A 17,367-nucleotide genomic window follows, 5' to 3' on the forward strand; every position below is an offset into this window, starting at 1 on the left:
ACAGCAGAGAAGTTGCCTCAGTCGGTACAGAGGTGGTCAGAGGCTGTAAGAAGCCACCAGCCAGGCTTAGCAGTTACCAGGCTCCCACCATAAAGTCAGGCTTACAGAACTCTGCGAAGACGCTGGGCTTGTTCTTTCTGGATTGAAACCTCCACTTTATCTGCTTGGAGATGCTCCTGTTTTGTCCACCCTCCTCTAACTATTCTTTCAGAGGTGCGACCTCAAGAATTAAGGGGAAATTTAGATTTCGTTCTGACTAGGGTATTTCCGATTTGTCGTCTGTGGGAAACATGCTGAAGGAAGTGGTTATACACAGCCGTGGAAGCCAGCTCCTCGCCCGGTCTCGCCTGGCCGCTGGGTAGACAGTCGAGCTGACAGGCCAGGCTCTGTGACTGTTCCTTCTCTCTCTCGGGCGCTCAGCATTACTGTGGGACTGTCACGGGGGGCTTCTCATTTCACGGGGGGCGCCTCACAAGAACTCAGCTGCTTACTGCCCTAGCGACGAAGCCTTAATAAACCTGAAACCACGGAGACCACAAGAATCACAGCCGGTGACCACAGCCACTGCAAGCACGGCTTCCTAGATCTCCTCCTTGAGCTGCAGAAGAGGAAAAGGCCTTGGAAGGCTTCACGTCAGTTGGGGAGTTGAACGACATTAGCACTGAAGTGTTCCTTCCTGCTTATAGGAGTCCTGCCAACTTACCCAATTTGAACATCCTGAACCCCAACTGAAAACTGCATTCCCAGCAGGCCAGAACCGAAGCAGGTAATCAGGAGGATGTACTTCCTTACTGTTACACTGGGACGTCTCTACACTTCTGGTCAGCATTAATTATAAAAATGTGAGGACTTCGCTGGCGGTCCCATGGTCGAGAATCCTCCTTGTAATGCAGGGGACACAGGTTTGATGATCCCGGGTCCAGGAAAATTCCACAGGCCTCAGAGCAACTAAGCTTGTGCGCCACGACCACGGAGCCCACGGGCCAGAGCCTGTGTCTGCAGCAAGAGACGCCAGTGCAATGGGAAGCCCGTGCACCACGATGGAGGGCAGCCCCACTTCCCCCAACTGGAGAAAGCCCACGGACGGTGACACGGCGCAGCCAAAAACAGTAAGTCAGCTAATTCATTAATTTCAAATAAATAAATAAACACTTGAGAACGTTACTAGACCACTCCCTACACCCTTGTAACTTACTGTTGCCATTGTTTTCACTGGTCTACTCCCAGAGAGAGCTAGGAATTCAAAACAGATTGTTTCTAAAGGAGCCTGAACATTTACCCTCCCTTATTCAGGGTTTCTTGAACCCATGTACCGATGTGCAAACCATGCACATTCACACGCACACACGTTACTGCAGCCGCTCCCATTTTAGGGTGACTGGGTATGCTGTCACCAAAGCTTGGCAAAAACATACTGGTAAAATCCAAGCATAAGTGCTGTCATCTCCTACTCCTCCTCTCTCCTCCATGCCCTGAACACAACACAGGTGCAGAGGGCTGAGAATTCTCCAGCACCAGTTACTACAAATCACCAGACATTAAGGCAAAGAGCCCCATAACCTGCTCCACTGTAATGAAACAGGCGACTCCTAGGAATTTCAACCTAGTGAAGAAAGTAGCTGGTGAAGGGTGCCTCACGGGCGCCCCTCAAACATCTCATCTTATCTCCCTGTCTCCCAATAAAGAAGCAGACGTGGAAAAAGAAGACCGAGTGGAGAATCTAGAGACCCGAGTGCCACTGGAGCTCTATCACCGAGCAGTGTGTGACCCCGGGCAACTGACAGCGTCTCCGGGCCTCAGCTCCCTTTACTCCACAAGAAATGAAGCATCCGAGACAATAAGAGTCTAGGTAAGTACAGAAATAGGCTAAATTAGGGGTAATTACATTACAAAAGGTGCCCTGGCTTTACGAGAGTCAATTTTGACCTTGCTCTCTTTAGGCAACTCTCCTGACTTCCTACATGAAAGAAAGTGGTCTTTTGCATCTAAGCAATAGAATCCTTAGAGTGAAGTCACTCCCTCTCTTAGAGAACTGAGCTCTTAGAACTTGGTTTCCTCATTGCCTCTAAGGTTCTATTTAATTCCAGAATTCTGTGATCCAGACTAGATTTAGCACGGGAGATTTTTAAAGTCAGGCTTCTTCAGCACACTTTAATTGGTTAAATTTGAAAGAGAATCCAGAGGGGGACTTCCTTGGTGGTCCAGTGGCTAAGACTCCAAGCTCCCAATGCAGGGGCCCTGAGTTCAATACCTGGTCTGGGAACTCGATCCCACATACGGCGACTAAGATTCAGCACACGCAAATAAATAAATATTTTTTAAAAATAAATAAATAAATAAGCATCCAGAGGTCACACAATCCTTCAAAAACTCCCAACTAACAACTCTAACACCTAGGGTGAGGCTGACCAGGCCTCAAAGACCAGCAAGGACCGCCCCCAACCTCATCTCCACGTAAAAGACACAGCAAGCACAACCCTCGTCCTCAAACACATGTGCGGGCTTGAGTTCAGTGAGGATATAAAACACACAAAAAGAGTAAAACTTAACAACTTATCAACAAGTAAAAGTTAACAGTTCATGTACGACATAAGTATACCATGAAGCACAGACTGACGTGGGTTAATCACAGAAAAGTTCATGCATAAAAGAGTTTTGAGAATCAGGTTTTCAAGAGCAGAAGGAATCCAGAGTAGCAGAGAAGAGTTGGTTGAAGCCCAGAAGGGGGTTCTGAATCAACGCTTTTTACCTTCCAAGTGTTGGGGGGCAGGTTCCCTGTTCACAAGGCTCCGACCCCCTGATGCCTCCGCTCACTGCCGCTCAGGAGACGCTCCCAGCAACCCATCTTGTTGGCTATTCTCCGACCGAGTCTTCCTTCCTAGTAACAAGCTCCATCGCCAAGGGGATGGGTGTGATGTCACAGTCGGGAGCGCGCTATTAATAGGAACAAGGAAGAAGAAGGTGAGTCAGGAGCAGTACCTGCACTAGGCAATGAAACTAGACAGACTCGGGTCTGACGGTCGGTTGAGGAGGACAAGACAACTCCCCTGAGAGCCGCAGGTTTCAGGGCTCGCAGGCTCCTCCGCAAGGAGTGAGGTCATCTGCTGAGGAGCCACACGCCCGGGCCAAGTGATTCAAACACAGCCGAGGTGGGGAGAGAAAGCGACAAGAAGCCAGGCAGGGGACAGCAGCTGTCTGAGGCAGAGAAGATGCTTTAATTCAGCGCCTACAACTGCAAGGAACGCCAGCGAACCCAAATCCGTGGCTACATAACACCGAGAGCCATGACACCTCACGCGCGCAGTATGATGCTTTAATGTTCCCAAAGTGCTTTCGCATAAATTATTTCATAGAAAAAGAATCTGTCCTGCTCTCCACTCGGAAAATACTATTTCACAAGGAGAAGATACTCAAGAATATTGGTATAGGTGTAATTCTACTTTCAAGTCTGGAAATATACCTGAAGGGATCAGGCTTTTTTTTAAAAAAAATGAAGAGGCAGTCAATCAGGAAATTACTCCAGGACAGACAACTGGGAAGACCAAACTCTCGTTACTAAAAGGATGAAACCAAGTAGAGGGAGACAAAGCTTCAGATGCAGAACAGAAACTACTCAAATCCCTTTCCTCACCTTCACATCGATCAATATTAAGGGCTGTGTTAGGAAGGATGACAATTTTTATCCACAAAACAGAGACCACCTCACCCTGAGTCTGGTACATGGGCTCATTAGTTTACTATGCTCAGCAGCCATAACATGTCAGTGCAGTATTTAAAAACTAATCGGAGGGTAAAGGTGCCAGGCCGGGTCCACGTTCTCTTCCCTGTAGTTGGGGGCAGTGAGGGGGGAGTTGATAGGTCTCTCCCATCCATACATACAGAGGCATGTACAATGCTTCTTCCACTTTGACAAGACTATTTCCCAACAGCCTGGCGTCCGCCCCTGCACCTCAAGAAAAGCTTCCAGGAATCAGTGCTATGTTCAGTCTCCTAGAGACAAGTTCCAGACTAACAGTTGTCCATCCTGGGAAAAGCTGTCCCCCCTCACAGCTCTCTTGACCAGAACAAAACAGGATTTTTCAACATAGAGGGGCACGTGGGGTCAGGAGACCTGGACTCTGGTCTCTGCTCTGCAGGCTGCACGACTTCTAACAAGCCGTGTATCCCTTCTGCAGTTTTCAATTTCTTCACCTGTCAAGCAGGGACAATGATAACTTGACTTACCTATCTTACATGTTGTCCAGGAAAATCAAATAACATAAGAAATATGAAAGCATACTGAATACTGCTATTCATACCACTATTCGTACAAACACCATGAGGTATTTGTAGTAATAGAATGCAAAATAAATTTAGAGTACTGAGGGTCCATGAGGAAATACTTGAAAGAAGCTTGTTTCTTCTTTTCCATCCAGGTGCAGCCACAAAGTGGGCTGGACACCCAGGGCAGTAACATTATTGCATCACTCGGATTCCCTACCATCCCTATCTGGGGAAAACTAGCAGCCTGCAACAATATCAGCTTCTTGCTCTATTGTCAGACTAAAACCACCTGTACAGAAAGGGATTAGACTTTATCACAGCCCAGTCCCCAAGGACAGTGGCTCAGTGGTCTCATTAACAGCTGCATCTGCTACCAGGTGGAACGAAGTCAGCTTCTGAATGAAGATGCCTGTCAGTCCCTCAAGCGAAACATTCTCACCCCTCTCAGCTTTCTGCTCCTTCTCCAGCTCCCTCCTTCCCAGTCCTCAATTTCCTCTGCGTTCTGGCTTGGAGAAGGCTTTCCGGTGTGCGCAGCCCGTGAACAGGGCCTGGCTGCAAACACAGGGCAGGGATGTGAGGAATGTGAGATTCCTACATAGAGGGGTGGGAGGGAGAGAGGGGAAGGAATGGAGGAGGAAGACAAGGCTGCCAAAGACAAGGCATGGGAGAGGAGCCAAGCTATGGCGCTTCGAGGGCGGGGGTTCAGGTTCCGCGGCCCCTGCCCAGGCTGGCCCTCAGAATGTTGCCTTCCTCCGCTCCCGGCCTGTCAATCATTGCCTATTTAAACACCACGCTGTTCCCTCAAGTCCCCTCCTCCCCGTCCTCCAGCCAGCCCAGGCCCCTCCTGCACTTTTTAAGGCTCCCCCATTCCAATGGATCACCCCAACAACCCACCCACCAGCGCCCCTTTATCACCTCTGGACTCCTCCCTATTGCTGCTCCCTTCCTCCATTTTTCATCTTTACTCTCACCCCTTCTCCTGACCTCCAACGTCGCGAACCCCCGCCTCAATCCCCCTGGGACATCGCCCCCTCCTTCCCACACCCTCCTTTAAGTGGGAGCGCGCGCAGGCGCCGTACGCACCGCCCTGGAAGCGGTCTGGACTCTCTGTACCCGCTGCGGCCGAGAGACAGCCCGGGTGCCGGGTCCCAGCCTTTTCTGGGAGGGGAAGGGGAAGGGGAAGAAGACGCGAGAGGGTTCCGACCACTCTCTGCCGTGTGGGACGGAACCTTTGCCCCGCCCACCGCTGCTACGCAACCGGCGGAAGCCCGTCACCAAGCTCCGCCTCTTTGTTTAACTCAGTCCTGGACTGGAAACCACGAGCAGCCAACGAGGAGAGTGAGGGCTAGCCAGGCCTCCGCTCTAGACCGGAAGTCTTTATGGTCCCCGGGAGAACTAGATAGCCATTTGGGAGGGAGGACTCTATGTTCTTCCCAGCGTGAACATCAGGGGCTGAGCGGGAGGCCGACTCTCCAGGAGAGCGAGACTTCGCCTTGGAGGGGTGCACGTGTTCGTGCTCTAAAGCTGATGCGACTTGGTGCGAGATCGTCGCTAGTAGGCTGGCCTGCAGTGACCTGCTGTCTCCCCGGCCCCTCTCCCGTTTCCAGAGCCGTGGTCAGCATCCCGGAGCCTCCTGATCTTATGACTCATAGTCATGGGAATGGATATGTAGTCAACAAGGCGACCACTGGGTGGGGAATGGGGGAGTGTCTGGCCGGAAAACTTTGATCTAAGGTTGCCCGCTTCCCTCCCAGTCTCACTCCAGCCGTATTTACGTCGGCCTTCGGAGCACTTGTATAGTTGCCTGAAACACCTCAGGGGACAGAAGGGAGATAAAAATGTCCCTCTTTCCGGGCTGTGGTTTGCTTTCCTTAAGGTACAACACCGTGGCTGGGGTTGTGGGCGGGAGAGAACCTGAGCTCCGAGGAAAGTCAAGGTGGAGCCTAAAGCCCTCTAGAAGAAGGTAAGGGATTGATTAAGCAAACCAAGGCAGTACAATTGCATGGCCTCATAGGCTAATCTGATAGCAGTATTTTTTACCGATGTTCGCTAGGCAAATGGTAACGCACATGTATGTACATTGTTTATATATATAATTGGTTGATATGCAATGCTACAGAGTTAGCTACATTTTGTTGACTATGTATCAAGTCTCAAAGGGAACTAAAGGTTCAGGCCTCTTCTTTTTAGTCCTCTGAGGATCCTGAGGTCTAGGGAGTGAGTACTTCAGGAACAGTTGCCTTTCGGACTGTGAGAGGAAGTAATGCAAATATTGCTCTCTGAGCCCCAGATTCCATCATTTCCAAGGGGGAAGGAGTGAGGCCGCCAGTTGTCTGTCTCTGGTGTGAATGCTACTTTTTCCAGAGATCTTCACCAACCTGGTTACTGCATTAAACTTGAGGGCCCCAAATCAGAAATAAAGATGAGGGTTAGAGCAGTTGGAGAAGAGGAGGAAACTGCCTGTTGTGTGCTAGACACTGCTTTCTACATGTGCTAGACACTGCTTTCTACATGTGCTAGACACTGCTTTCTACATGTGCTAGACACTGCTTTTTCTCGTCTGCAAAATGGAATCACATATTTAAGAACTGTCGAGTAACAAAGTGAAGTGATGAGCCTATTTTTATGCTTTTGTCCGCTGGATTCCAAAAAAACCTTTGGTCCTATTTCCACTGTGTCACGACTAGGAGAAAATCTTGGAGCCTTCTCTTAGTTCTTGCGCCTCGTCAAGTGGAGGGAAATTGGGACCTGAGGTGCCCCCTGGCGGTCTTTATTGTTCTTTGCTCAGTCAACCCTCTCTGAGGCTCCTTTAATACCTAAAATCCCACCCCTTTCGCGGCGCGTGAATCTCGAATCCCGATTGGTCGGGTGGGGACCCGGCGGGACGCAGGGGGCGAGCCGGGGCAGTGCTGATTGGCTGGAGGAGGCCGGCCAGGGGAAACTTCCGGGAATGTTCTGACTCCTGCGTTCCATTGGTCCGCATCCGGCGGCCTGGGGACCTTTGGCTCCCCCTGCGGGCGACGCGGCGGCGTGCACAGTCCGGCGGGCTGGCTGGGTGGGTGGTGGGCTGTGGGTTGGGGGAGAGGATGGACTGAGTCCCGGATTGTCCAGATGAGGGTTCGGGAAGGTGTGGCGAGTGAGATTCCATTCCTTGGCTCTGCATCAGGTTCTCTGCCCCGGTTTCCGTCGGCTTCCCCACTTCGGGACTTGAGACTGAAAGCCTCGGGGGAGGGGGGACTTCCAGCCCCGAAGCAGCCAATCCAGAGGCCCCTTAAATTCTGATCTTGAAGTTGGAGGGCCACGGGGAAGTTCGTTTCTACCCTTTTAGAAGAGTTAGATGGTTTAGGACTGCCTGACCAGCCTAGTGTGATAGATAGGCCTTGCGAAGTGGACACGGGAAGGTCCATGCATTGAACCTTCATCGCCTTTCCCCCCTTCTAGTGGGGTGCTGAGGCTCGGGCAGCATGACGACGGAGACCTTCGTGAAGGATATCAAGCCCGGGCTCAAGAATCTGAACCTCATCTTCATTGTGCTGGAGACAGGTGGCTCTGCTGGGGCGGCGGGCCCCCTGCGTAAGGTCTCGGGGTTGGGCAGAACCATTCTTAACTTGCACCCAGAATGGCAGGGCGCATCCCAAGACACTGCTCATGTCCAGTCTCTCTCCTAGCCCCCGCCCGGAGAGTTGTGGTCGAGTGTAGGGTAGATGGAGGGAACTCTTGCCAGATCCGTGCCTCCAGAGCCTCCGGGCCTTCCCCCGCACACCCCCCCCCCCCAGGGCCCTCTCCATGGTGCTGGCTCCTCCCTGCCCCAGGGATTTGGCCTGTTTGTACACCTCACTCCGCCAGTATCTAGACTTCATCCCTCTGATCATCACCACCCCTGTTTATCTGACCACCGCCACCGCATTGGTCTGTTCCCTCCAGGCCGAGTGACCAAGACAAAGGACGGACACGAGGTTCGGACCTGCAAAGTAGCCGACAAAACCGGCAGCATCAACATCTCCGTCTGGGACGACGTGGGCAACCTGATTCAGCCCGGGGACATTATCCGGCTCACCAAAGGGTAAGCCATCAGGCGACTTCTGGTTATCCAAGGACCTTCTCTGTGACTCTGAATCCTGCTTTCTGTGCCCCCACAGGTACGCGTCAGTGTTCAAAGGTTGTCTGACGTTGTACACTGGCCGTGGGGGTGACCTCCAGAAGATTGGAGAGTAAGTGCTATCTTGGGCCGGTAGAAGCGCAGGCGGAGGAAAGAAGCTTGTGTTTTGCAGAAGGCAGCATGAGGGTGTGCCTTCCATGTTCTGAACCTGGGCCTTCCTGAGGTTTCCAGGGGATGGGCCTGAGGCTTTGCCACTTTCTCCCCTTGCAGATTCTGTATGGTTTATTCTGAGGTTCCTAACTTCAGTGAGCCCAACCCAGAATACAGCGCCCAGCAGGCACCCAACAAGACGGTGGGTCCCGTGACTGTGATGTGGGGAAGGCGGGCAGGTCAGGCCAAGCAGCCTGGCAGAGAGTAAGGTCTGAATATGTCGTCTGTGCCTTCAGGTGCAGAACGACAGTGGCCCTGCGGCTCCCCAGCCTACCACTGGGCCCCCTGCCTCTTCTCCAGGTGAGTGTGTTCTCTCCCATTCACTAGTCCTTGTAGTTTCCCTACTCCAGCCTAGAGAGATGCATCGCCTTCATCCCTTTTCAAACTCTCTTTTCTCTGATTATAGCCTTTTCCACCCCGGTTCTTTTTTTTTTTTTTAATAAATGTTTGTATATTTATTCACTCAGCTGTACCAGGTCTTAGTTGCATCACACGGGATCTTCCTTGTGGTGAGTGGGCTCAGTTGCCCCCATGGCATGTGAGATGTTAGTACCCTGACCAGGAATCAAACCTACGTCCCCTGCATTGGCAGGCGAATTCTTAACCACTGGACCACCAGGGAAGTCCCTCTCCCAGTTCTTTTCCAGCTCCCTCGGGTGAAAACATTTGGGGATATGTTTCTATCACTGATAGAGCTCCCTTTTGCCACTAACACTCAGAGCCAAAAATGAGAGCAGTTTCTCTGCAGACTGCCCTTTTTCATTCTAGCTCCTTCCTCTCTTCTTTGACTTCCTCTTTGGCAGAAACTTGGCATTTTCCACCCTTGCCTATTTTGATTCAGTACCAGTTCTGATACACTATTACTTACATGACTCAACATGTCCATACTGCACCACTTTAAGCACGAAATCGTTTCTGTTTAGGGTTGCCACTCTTGAAATTTAAGTCCCTGCTCCTAGGCCTTGACCCTCGGGATTATGGGTCTTCCAACTCAAGCCCTTGCTTTTGGTCTGTTGAGAATTTGCCTTCCTGTAGATCATCAACTTTTAATTAGAATCATTCACCAACATCACCCTCTTCTTCCCTTGGCTTTTCCTTAGAAACCTGTTTTTCACTGTTCTTTTCTCCTGGGTCGTCTCCTAGCTGACCCCACGACTCCCGGGTGTTTGGCACTCTTGTCTCTGATCCATGCCTTATGTTTCTCCCGTGACATTAGGCTTTGGGCTGCCTCTATCGTTCCTGTCTGTGTCTGCATCCTCAGTTACCGTGGTTTCCTAACCTGCATGAGAACCACTCAAGGTCATGGTGTTCTTTGGAAACACCATGAAATAACAACACTTAATTCCACCATAAAAAGTAGCATCCATATTTTCAACTGAAAATATGACAGTTACATATTCTCCAGTCTCTATAACTCTATCATTTACAAAAATATTTTAAATAAGATACATTTAAGCCTGTTTGCCCCCTCATATTCATTTGCTACATGTTTATTTGCTTTGTCCTCTGCTAATAGGTACAGAAGGTTTTAAAGAAAAAAAGTGTATGGCATAAAAACAATTACTTTCTACATACTCTCCTAATTATTTCTCTGAATTAAGGAAAGGGCTTTATTCTTCAGTTTTGGCTGCAGATATCTTTGTCTGATGGACCAGCAGGGGTATGGTTAGGGTGCATGGTGCCTTGTGTATGTGAGAGGCAGACATCTATCTTCATTTAACAAGCATTTATAGATGAGGAATACAAGGGAAAAAAACACAGCATTTGTCTTTAGGAGCTCGAAGTCCATGCAGGAAATAGTCCCACAGATGATGGTTATGTTAATAATACACTGTGGTAAGTGTGGTGATAGTGGTTTTCACAGCTAAGGTAGTTCAAAGATTAAACACTGAAAACTTACACAAAAGTGTTGTCTATTATTTTGGGGGTGTGAGTACGTATAATAGTTTTTTTGTTTTTTTTTTTGCTTATTCTTGTTTATATTTTCTCAAGTGAATGTGATTCATTGTGACACACACCACACTTTTTTCTTCCTTTCTAGATCCTTCTTACATTTTAACACAAATTTCAGGCCTTTCCCTTCCCAGTGAGTCTCTAGTTTTATAGTCAGTTTTGGTCAAGAGCTGTTTTGTTGGTGGTCCTTGAGCCTAGCACTAGACAGCTAGGTGTGACTCCTAATGATAGAGATGAATAAAAAAGAAAAAATAGGAATTCCCTGGCAGTCCAGCGGTTAGGACTTCTTGCTCTCACTGCTGAGGGCCCAGGTTCAATCCCTGGCCAGGGAACTAAGTAAGATGACACAAGCTGTGAGGTGCAGCCAATTTTTTTTTTTTTTTTAAAGAAAATATACAATGGTTCATGTAGCAACTGTCAGAATGATTGCGCCTTCTCTGGGGCCCCTTCCTGCAACTCACATTTTTCGCACGTGGTCACACAGCCTTAAATACGCAGCTGTCCTTGGTGGAGACTGTTCTGCCCACTGGGGCTGCAGGGAGGTCTTGGGGATGGACGCCTGCTGATTCCTGTGTTTCTCCTCTTTCTCCCACACCTAGCCTCTGAGAGCCAGAACGGGAATGGACTGAGCACCCCACCAGGTCCTGGCGGTGGCCCGCACCCGCCTCACACTCCCTCCCACCCCCCCAGCACCCGAATTACCCGAAGCCAGCCCAACCACACACCTGCCGGCGCCCCCGGCCCCTCCAGCAACGCCGTCAGTAACGGCAAAGAAACCCGGAGGAGCAGCAAGAGATAGCAGTACTCGCCTGCTTCCCGCCACCAGCCACAAGCCAGGCGTCTGCTCTAGAGCACAGCTTTCTCCCTGGCTGCCGTCTCTGGGGGGCCGGGGGGTAGGAGTGTTTTAGCCACTAAACTTCACTGAGGGTGGGTGGGCAGTGGCCTTTACCCACCCTCAGCCCATTCTCCCCTCCTTGTCCAGCTGAAGCTGCCTGTCTCCTGGGGTTCGGGGCCATCTGCCTCCCCTCCTTCCTGCTTAGAAACGACGGTTAGTCTGTTTCTTGAGTGTGTGATGTGGAAGTCTAATTGAATCTCTCCTTCCTAATAAATGTTACTTTACCACTCTGTACTGGACTCCTTTGCTTTCCATGGGAACATGAAGAGATCGGCAGCTGGGCATTCCGGAAGGTGGGGTGTCCCTAGGAGGTGGAGGGGAGGAGCAGGGCCTGCCCCTTTAAGGGTGTGCCCCTCCCCTGCCGCCTCCCTGCCGTGACCCTTGTCCACCTGCCTGCCTACCCCCCTGCAGCTGGAACTGAGAAGACGGTGTCCCCCTTCGTCCAGGTGTCCCTGCTTCCTGCTGTCAGGTAATGCCAGCCTCGACCCCCTGGACCGATCACCCCGATCAGACTGTGCTCCCCAACCTAAAGCCAGGTCAGACATCTGCAGAGGGCCCGGGCACTCCTTTCCTCCTCCCACCAGAGTGTCCCCTGTCTTGGTCATGATTCCCTGAGTTCTGGCTCTTTCTCTCCTGGGATGAGGAATTGCTAAAAACAATTTCTTCCCCCTGCGTCTGGGGTTGCCCCTCATCTGCCTTTTTACCCTCCTCTCCAGCTGAGGGACACCTGGGGCCAACTTTCCAGGGAATGTGGGCATGGGGCATGGGGGTTGGAGCTGAATGAAGCCCAATGCCGTATGTAAGGTAGGTGGGGTGGCAGTTTAGGCAGCGAGAGGCTAAGATGGTACCGACTGGCTTGGGGGCATGTGTAAATTATTTAGAAGAAATGGCCAGGCCCAGGCTCTCCTTGGCCATGTGGCTTTTCCAGGGGCAGAGGGTGGCCCCTCCCTACTCGGGGGCCCAGCCAAGACTGACCTTTGACCCCCACCCCAGAGACCAGTGAACCATTAACTCCTCTGATGTGACTCTTCCCACTCTGGCACCTCCCCTGGCCCCACCCCCAGGCAGCTGGGCTAGGGGCGAGGGCTTGGCCATCCTGGCTTTCTATCTGACGTGGCCTCCAACTTACCTGGGCAGCTGGAGACCTAGCCCGGCTCCCCTCCATAACTCAGGAACCTCTCAGTGCCCACAGCCAGGCCTCGGGGGGGCCTGCGGTGACGGCTCTTACACTGCCGTGGGGGTGAGGCCCTGGGGGTTGAGGGGTATAAGAGAGGTGGGCTGAGGCTGAGGGGTGGGCTCTGGGGGACAGGGAGGGACGGTCTGGGTGGCTCTGGATCAGGGGAAGGCAGTGTTCTGGGTCAGGAAAAGTGCTTGCTCTAGGAACCGGTAAACAAGAGGCTGCTCAGAAGGAGGCGATGGGGAGGAAGGGTGAGCGAGTGGGGCTGCCGCTATACTGGGTTGTGGTGGGGTGTGAGGAGTGTGGGCTCACGGCAGGAGCCCCAGCCCCTTCCTCCTCGTTCTTCCAGGGCACAGTCCTCAGGATGTTCCACCAGGGGGAATAGAAGCTGGAACCAGAGCCTCTGAGCCTGTCCCCCCAGGAATGGGGCCCCCAATGAGTCATCTGCTGGCTGGCCTGTGTGTGTGGGTGGCCTTGGGCTGGGTGGAGGGCTCAGGCCCCTACCTGGGCCCTGCTGAGCAGGAACAGAACCATTACCTGGCCCAGCTGTTTGGTCTCTATGGGGAGAATGGGACGCTGACCGCAGGGGGCCTAGCCAGGCTCCTCCACAGCCTGGGACTAGGCCGAGTTCAGGCCCTTCGCCTGGGACACCACGGACCTCCTGCTGGTCGGGGTGCACCCCCAGCTGGAGACAATTCCACACACAGGTACTAACCCATCTCCCCCCACCCAAAGTGTCATAGCCCAGCTCTTCCCTACTGAGAAGAGTCTCCTCCGGCTGCCTAGCTCTGCCTTCCTAACATCAGACTCCTGGAATCACACGTTTTTCAGACCCTGACTTGCCATCCCATCCATTCTAGGACGCAGGACCCCGAGCTGAGTGTGAATGTCTGGGCAGGGCTGCCTCTGGACCCCTCAGGGTGGGGTGACCTGGCGGGGACAGAGGCCCCAGGACCACCCCATGGGCCAGGCCCCTCGGGCCTGGGCCTCTTTCACAGGCTTCTGCTGCTGGACCATTCCCTGGCTGACCATCTGAATGAGGATGTGAGTCTTATGATCTCCCAAGGGGATAGGAGCCACGGGATTTAGATGGCCTGAAATGTTTGAAGACTCAGTAATTTAAAATGGCTACTTAAATCCAGGTGTGATCTTAGGGTACGTTATTCCAGTAAAGAAATATGTTCCCCTGTGCTCACAGTAGGTAGACCCATGCCCTGAGCTCTAAGACTGGGTTTAGGGGCCACACTTGCAAAGCAGAGAATCCAGAGAAGCAGCCCAGGGTGAAATCTGGGGCTGGTTACCTGGAAAGGAGGCCTGAAGCGGGTAGATGGCTATCATCACCCAGAAAGTCAGTGAACGTGTTCCATGTACACCAGAGGGCAGCCAAACCCAGCCCTGAAACAGACCTGGTGAGGGTGAGCACCCCATCACAGGAAGCACTCGATCCAAGGCTGGTGGAACGTGTCAGGGCTGTTGAGAGGAGGTTTGCGTGGCATTTTAGCTTCTTCTCCCTTCTAAGATTCTGGAAGGGAGGGCTCTAGTTGTCTGACCATCATCACTAAATTAATGAGACACCAGAGCTACGGAGGGAAGGAGATGGTGGCAGTGCTCACTAGCACCCGGTTTGCCCTGAATCATTTGCTCCAGTTTGCATATTCACTGATAACGAACACATGCTGATTATCAGTAACTGTCCTGAGTCCCTGACGCACCCACCAGTGTGAGTGAAGGGGACCCTGGCAGAGACCCAGGAGTTCATGCAGTGGAAGGGCAGACACCCGAGATCTGAGTCCCAGGTCCCAGCAGTTCCCGGGTGCCTAACCTCCACCTCTACCTGCCCAGTGTCTGAACGGCTCCCAGCTGCTGGTCAATTTTGGCCTGAGCCCTGCTGCCGCTCTCACGCCCCGTCAGTTCGCTCTGCTGTGTCCAGCCCTGCTTTATCAGATCGACAGCCGCGTCTGCATCCGGGCCCCAGCTCCGAGCCCCCCAGGGGACCTACTGTCTGGTCAGTGGGTGAGAGCGGGAGTGGGCGGTGGGGCACGCGAGTCCTGGGGGCGGGGGGGTGGGGCTCAGGCCAAGGAAGGGGGTTCACCGGGGCCCTGCCTCCCCTGGCAGCGCCTCTCAGCCCCAGCCCACCTCGCAGGCGTCCCTGCAGCTCCGCCTGACTCCAGCCCCCGACTTTGCGCAGCCCTGGCTCAGAGCGCCCTGGCCGTGCTGCTGCTCAGCCTGCCCGCGCCGCTGTCGCTGCTGCTGCTGCGGCTCCTGGGGCCCCGTCTGCTGCGGCCGCTGCTGGGCTTCCTGGGGGCCGTGGCCGTGGGCACCCTCTGCGGGGACGCGCTGCTGCATCTGCTGCCGCACGTAGGTGCAGCCCCTCCCCGCCCCCTGCCCCAGGGCCCCCCCCACCCCCCACCCCGTCACAGGACATCCTCTCTCCCACCCCAGCCGCAGCCCGCAGCTGCCTTCTGGTGGGGAGTGTGGGTGAAGGCCACCCCGGGAGAGGGGTGTTGTCGGGCGCGGGGGGCTTCTGGAGCCTGCCGTTGACCGCCTCTCCGTCAGGCCCAAGGAGGGCAGCACGCTGCAGCCGGCGGGCGGCCGGAGGAGGACCTGGGCCCCGGGCTGTCAGTGCTCGGCGGTCTCTTCCTGCTCTTCATCCTGGAGAACGTGCTGGGGCTCTTGCGGCGTCGAGGGCGCAAGCCAGTGAGTGACACCCTATTGTCCTCTTCCTGCCGAGACCAGAGTCCTAGCCGAGAACTGGCCGCTCAAGCCGGGAGGTGAGGGGCCGAGTGCTCCTGGCTCTGACGTCTGCCTGACTGTGTGTGCGGGGCCTCATGGCCAGCAGGGAGTGGGTTCGGGCTCCTCAGCACAGACCCAGGGCTTCCGGCCAAACGGGCTCCTCTCCTGAGCTCGGGGCAAGGAGAAATGGAGGGGTGCCGACCTGGGGAGACAGCAGAGGCCAGGGAGCACCCCCAAGCGCCGGAGCTGGAGCCAATGTCATTCTCGCAGCGGGCAGCCTGGCTCTCCCTGCCCCCTGGCTCTGCTGCCTCCTGCACTAGGAAGGATGCCCTCCCGTTTCAGAGATGCTGCAGGCAGAAAAGAAAGGACCTCAGAACTCCAAGCCTGGACCTGGAGGATGGCAGTGGGATGGCCCTTCAGCCCCTGCAGGCAGCTCCAGGTGACCGGAGCACGTGAGGGGTGGGCCCTGGCTCCCAGCTCACCTGCAGCCGCCAACATGGCTCTTGTCCTCCTTCCTGCAGAGCCAGGGGCTCAGAGCCCAAGAGGGCAGGACAGCCAGCCCCCAGCAGTCCCAGCCCCTCCTGGGCACGAAGGCCACAGTCACGGGTGCCCAGGTGGTGGTGGCACCAACATCACGTGGATGGTCCTCCTGGGAGACGGTCTGCACAACCTCACTGACGGGCTGGCCATCGGTGTGTGGGACGGGGGATGGAGGGCGGGGGTCAGGGAGAGGGTGGGCCTCTAGTTACCGGGTGGGGCTGGTAGGGCTACCGGGAAGTGGGGGGAGGGCGGAGCTCGGGGCCCCTGCCCCCCTGCCTCGGCGAAGACCCCTCTTCCAGACTGCCCACCTCCCGTCTGGCCCACCCAGGGGCTGCCTTCTCTGACGGCTTCTCCAGCGGTCTCAGCACCACCGTCGCGGTCTTCTGCCACGAGCTGCCTCACGAACTGGGTAGGAATGGCCGGAGTGGAGTGGGGTTGACTCCGTGGAGGCCGGGGGGGTGACGTGGGTGAGGGGCGGCCCGGGCTCACTCCGCGCCGCCCTGTCCTCTCTCCGCCCAGGTGACTTCGCCATGCTGCTCCAGGCCGGCCTGTCCTTCCGGCAGCTGCTCTTGCTAAGCCTGGTGTCCGGAGTCCTGGGGCTCGGGGGCGCGGCCCTGGGCGTGGGGCTCAGCCTGGGCCCTGTGCCCCTCACTCCCTGGGTGTTCGGGGTCACTGCTGGGGTCTTCCTCTATGTGGCCCTCGTGGACATGGTGAGGGGGGGCGGGGAGCAGAGAAACCGAGGGAGGCGGGCGCTGGGAGCCGCCAGGAGGGGGGCGGGGGCGGAGCCTGGCTCACCAGCGTCTGAGATGCGAGCGGGGCGGGCCGGAAGCAGGGGGCTTTTCTGACCCCCGACGTTCTTCTTTCCTTCCAGCTCCCAGCCCTGCTCCGTCCTCCCGAGCCTCTCCCCCGGCTCCACATGCTGCTGCAGGGGCTGGGGCTGCTGCTGGGGGGCGCGCTCATGCTCACCATAGCCCTGCTGGAGGAGCAGCTATGGCCCCTTGTCTCTGACGACTGAGGGGGCGCCGGTGGAAAGGCGTCCCGGCTGCCCGGCCTTCCCCCCGGCCAGAGGAACGGAGGCAGGACGCAGGGCCAGTAGGATCAATAGGGTTTTAATAAACAGAGCCCATCCCCAAGCCATGACGACGACGGCTGTGCTTGCACCAGAACAGCCCAGAAACCCGGGCATGTGGCAGGAGGAGGGCCCGGAGGGTGCGGGACGCTGGGTCTGGTCTGCGGGGACAGCGTTGTGCTTCAGCCCGGAGAGGAAGGGGCGGGCTGGGTCGGGACGATGCACCGAGGTCCCCCCTTCTCCCGGCTGCCCTCAGCACCCTGGGGGGTGCAGGCATCCCCGCAGGGCTGCCCTTTATTGCTGCCCGCCGGCATCAAACACCCCGCCGCCGCGCCCCCGCCCCCGACGCTAGCACCACAGGTGAATCCAGGGCATGGAGGAGGGCGGGCGGGGAACATTGCTTAGACAAAGATTCCACTAGAATCCAG

General features: G+C 54.9%; 3 protein-coding genes across 10 annotated transcripts in view; 2 read left to right on the plus strand and 1 right to left on the minus strand.

Moving 5' to 3' along the window:
- Positions 1-5,494, minus strand: part of RNF41 (ring finger protein 41) — a 28,716-nt gene extending 23,222 nt beyond the window's left edge. The window contains exons 1-3 of one of the 3 annotated variants that reach the window (XM_043446668.1): positions 5,347-5,479; positions 4,703-4,815; positions 2,750-2,934 (exon numbers count right to left, since the gene is read on the minus strand). The gene's annotated coding sequence lies outside the window, so the exon portion shown is untranslated. Of the gene's footprint in view, positions 1-2,749; positions 2,935-4,702; positions 4,816-5,178; positions 5,260-5,346 lie in introns of those variants that run through there. The other 2 variants (XM_043446667.1, XM_043446669.1) reach the window with 2 other exon arrangements.
- A 104-nt stretch (positions 5,495-5,598) lies between these two features.
- Positions 5,599-11,652, plus strand: NABP2 (nucleic acid binding protein 2). 4 transcript variants are annotated; one of them, XM_043446672.1, is made up of 8 exons: positions 5,609-5,877; positions 6,140-6,226; positions 7,705-7,806; positions 8,188-8,326; positions 8,403-8,474; positions 8,633-8,714; positions 8,809-8,872; positions 11,125-11,652. In XM_043446672.1, exons 3-8 carry the CDS (start codon positions 7,728-7,730, stop codon positions 11,322-11,324), a joined length of 636 nt encoding a protein of 211 aa, XP_043302607.1. In that variant the 5' UTR covers positions 5,609-5,877; positions 6,140-6,226; positions 7,705-7,727; the 3' UTR covers positions 11,325-11,652. The 4 variants fall into 4 exon arrangements, with proteins under 4 accessions (XP_043302609.1, XP_043302607.1, XP_043302610.1 ...); XM_043446674.1 differs by lacking the exon at positions 6,140-6,226 and having other exon boundaries at positions 5,599-5,877; XM_043446675.1 differs by lacking the exons at positions 5,609-5,877; positions 6,140-6,226 and adding an exon at positions 7,205-7,318.
- An 874-nt stretch (positions 11,653-12,526) lies between these two features.
- Positions 12,527-17,005, plus strand: SLC39A5 (solute carrier family 39 member 5). 3 transcript variants are annotated; one of them, XM_043446663.1, is made up of 11 exons: positions 12,527-12,660; positions 12,947-13,304; positions 13,458-13,641; positions 14,440-14,602; positions 14,741-14,955; positions 15,154-15,294; positions 15,673-15,769; positions 15,852-16,022; positions 16,199-16,279; positions 16,390-16,580; positions 16,742-17,005. In XM_043446663.1, the coding sequence occupies exons 2-11, from the start codon at positions 13,021-13,023 to the stop codon at positions 16,883-16,885; spliced, it is 1,671 nt and encodes a 556-aa protein (XP_043302598.1). In that variant the 5' UTR covers positions 12,527-12,660; positions 12,947-13,020; the 3' UTR covers positions 16,886-17,005. The 3 variants fall into 3 exon arrangements, with proteins under 3 accessions (XP_043302598.1, XP_043302599.1, XP_043302600.1); XM_043446664.1 differs by lacking the exon at positions 12,527-12,660 and having other exon boundaries at positions 13,016-13,304; positions 14,786-14,955; XM_043446665.1 differs by lacking the exons at positions 12,527-12,660; positions 16,742-17,005 and having other exon boundaries at positions 13,016-13,304; positions 15,154-15,368; positions 16,390-16,575.
- Positions 17,006-17,367: the final 362 nt, after the last annotated feature.

The sequence above is a fragment of the Cervus canadensis genome, chromosome 25, assembly GCF_019320065.1.
Source record: "Cervus canadensis isolate Bull #8, Minnesota chromosome 25, ASM1932006v1, whole genome shotgun sequence".
NCBI classification, from domain to species: Eukaryota; Metazoa; Chordata; class Mammalia; order Artiodactyla; family Cervidae; genus Cervus; species Cervus canadensis.

Excerpts from the sequence above, each read along its gene's own strand:
- NABP2 (XM_043446674.1), top strand. The coding sequence starts at position 7,728 with ATGACGACGGAGACCTTCGTGAAGGATATCAAGCCCGGGCTCAAGAAT. Across the intron at positions 8,475-8,632 it reads GACCTCCAGAAGATTGGAGA|ATTCTGTATGGTTTATTCTG; the intron begins GTAAGTGCTATC and ends CTCCCCTTGCAG. Across the intron at positions 8,715-8,808 it reads AGCAGGCACCCAACAAGACG|GTGCAGAACGACAGTGGCCC; the intron begins GTGGGTCCCGTG and ends CTGTGCCTTCAG.
- SLC39A5 (XM_043446663.1), top strand. The coding sequence starts at position 13,021 with ATGGGGCCCCCAATGAGTCATCTGCTGGCTGGCCTGTGTGTGTGGGTG. Across the intron at positions 13,642-14,439 it reads CTGACCATCTGAATGAGGAT|TGTCTGAACGGCTCCCAGCT; the intron begins GTGAGTCTTATG and ends CTACCTGCCCAG. Across the intron at positions 14,603-14,740 it reads CCCAGGGGACCTACTGTCTG|GCGTCCCTGCAGCTCCGCCT; the intron begins GTCAGTGGGTGA and ends CCCACCTCGCAG.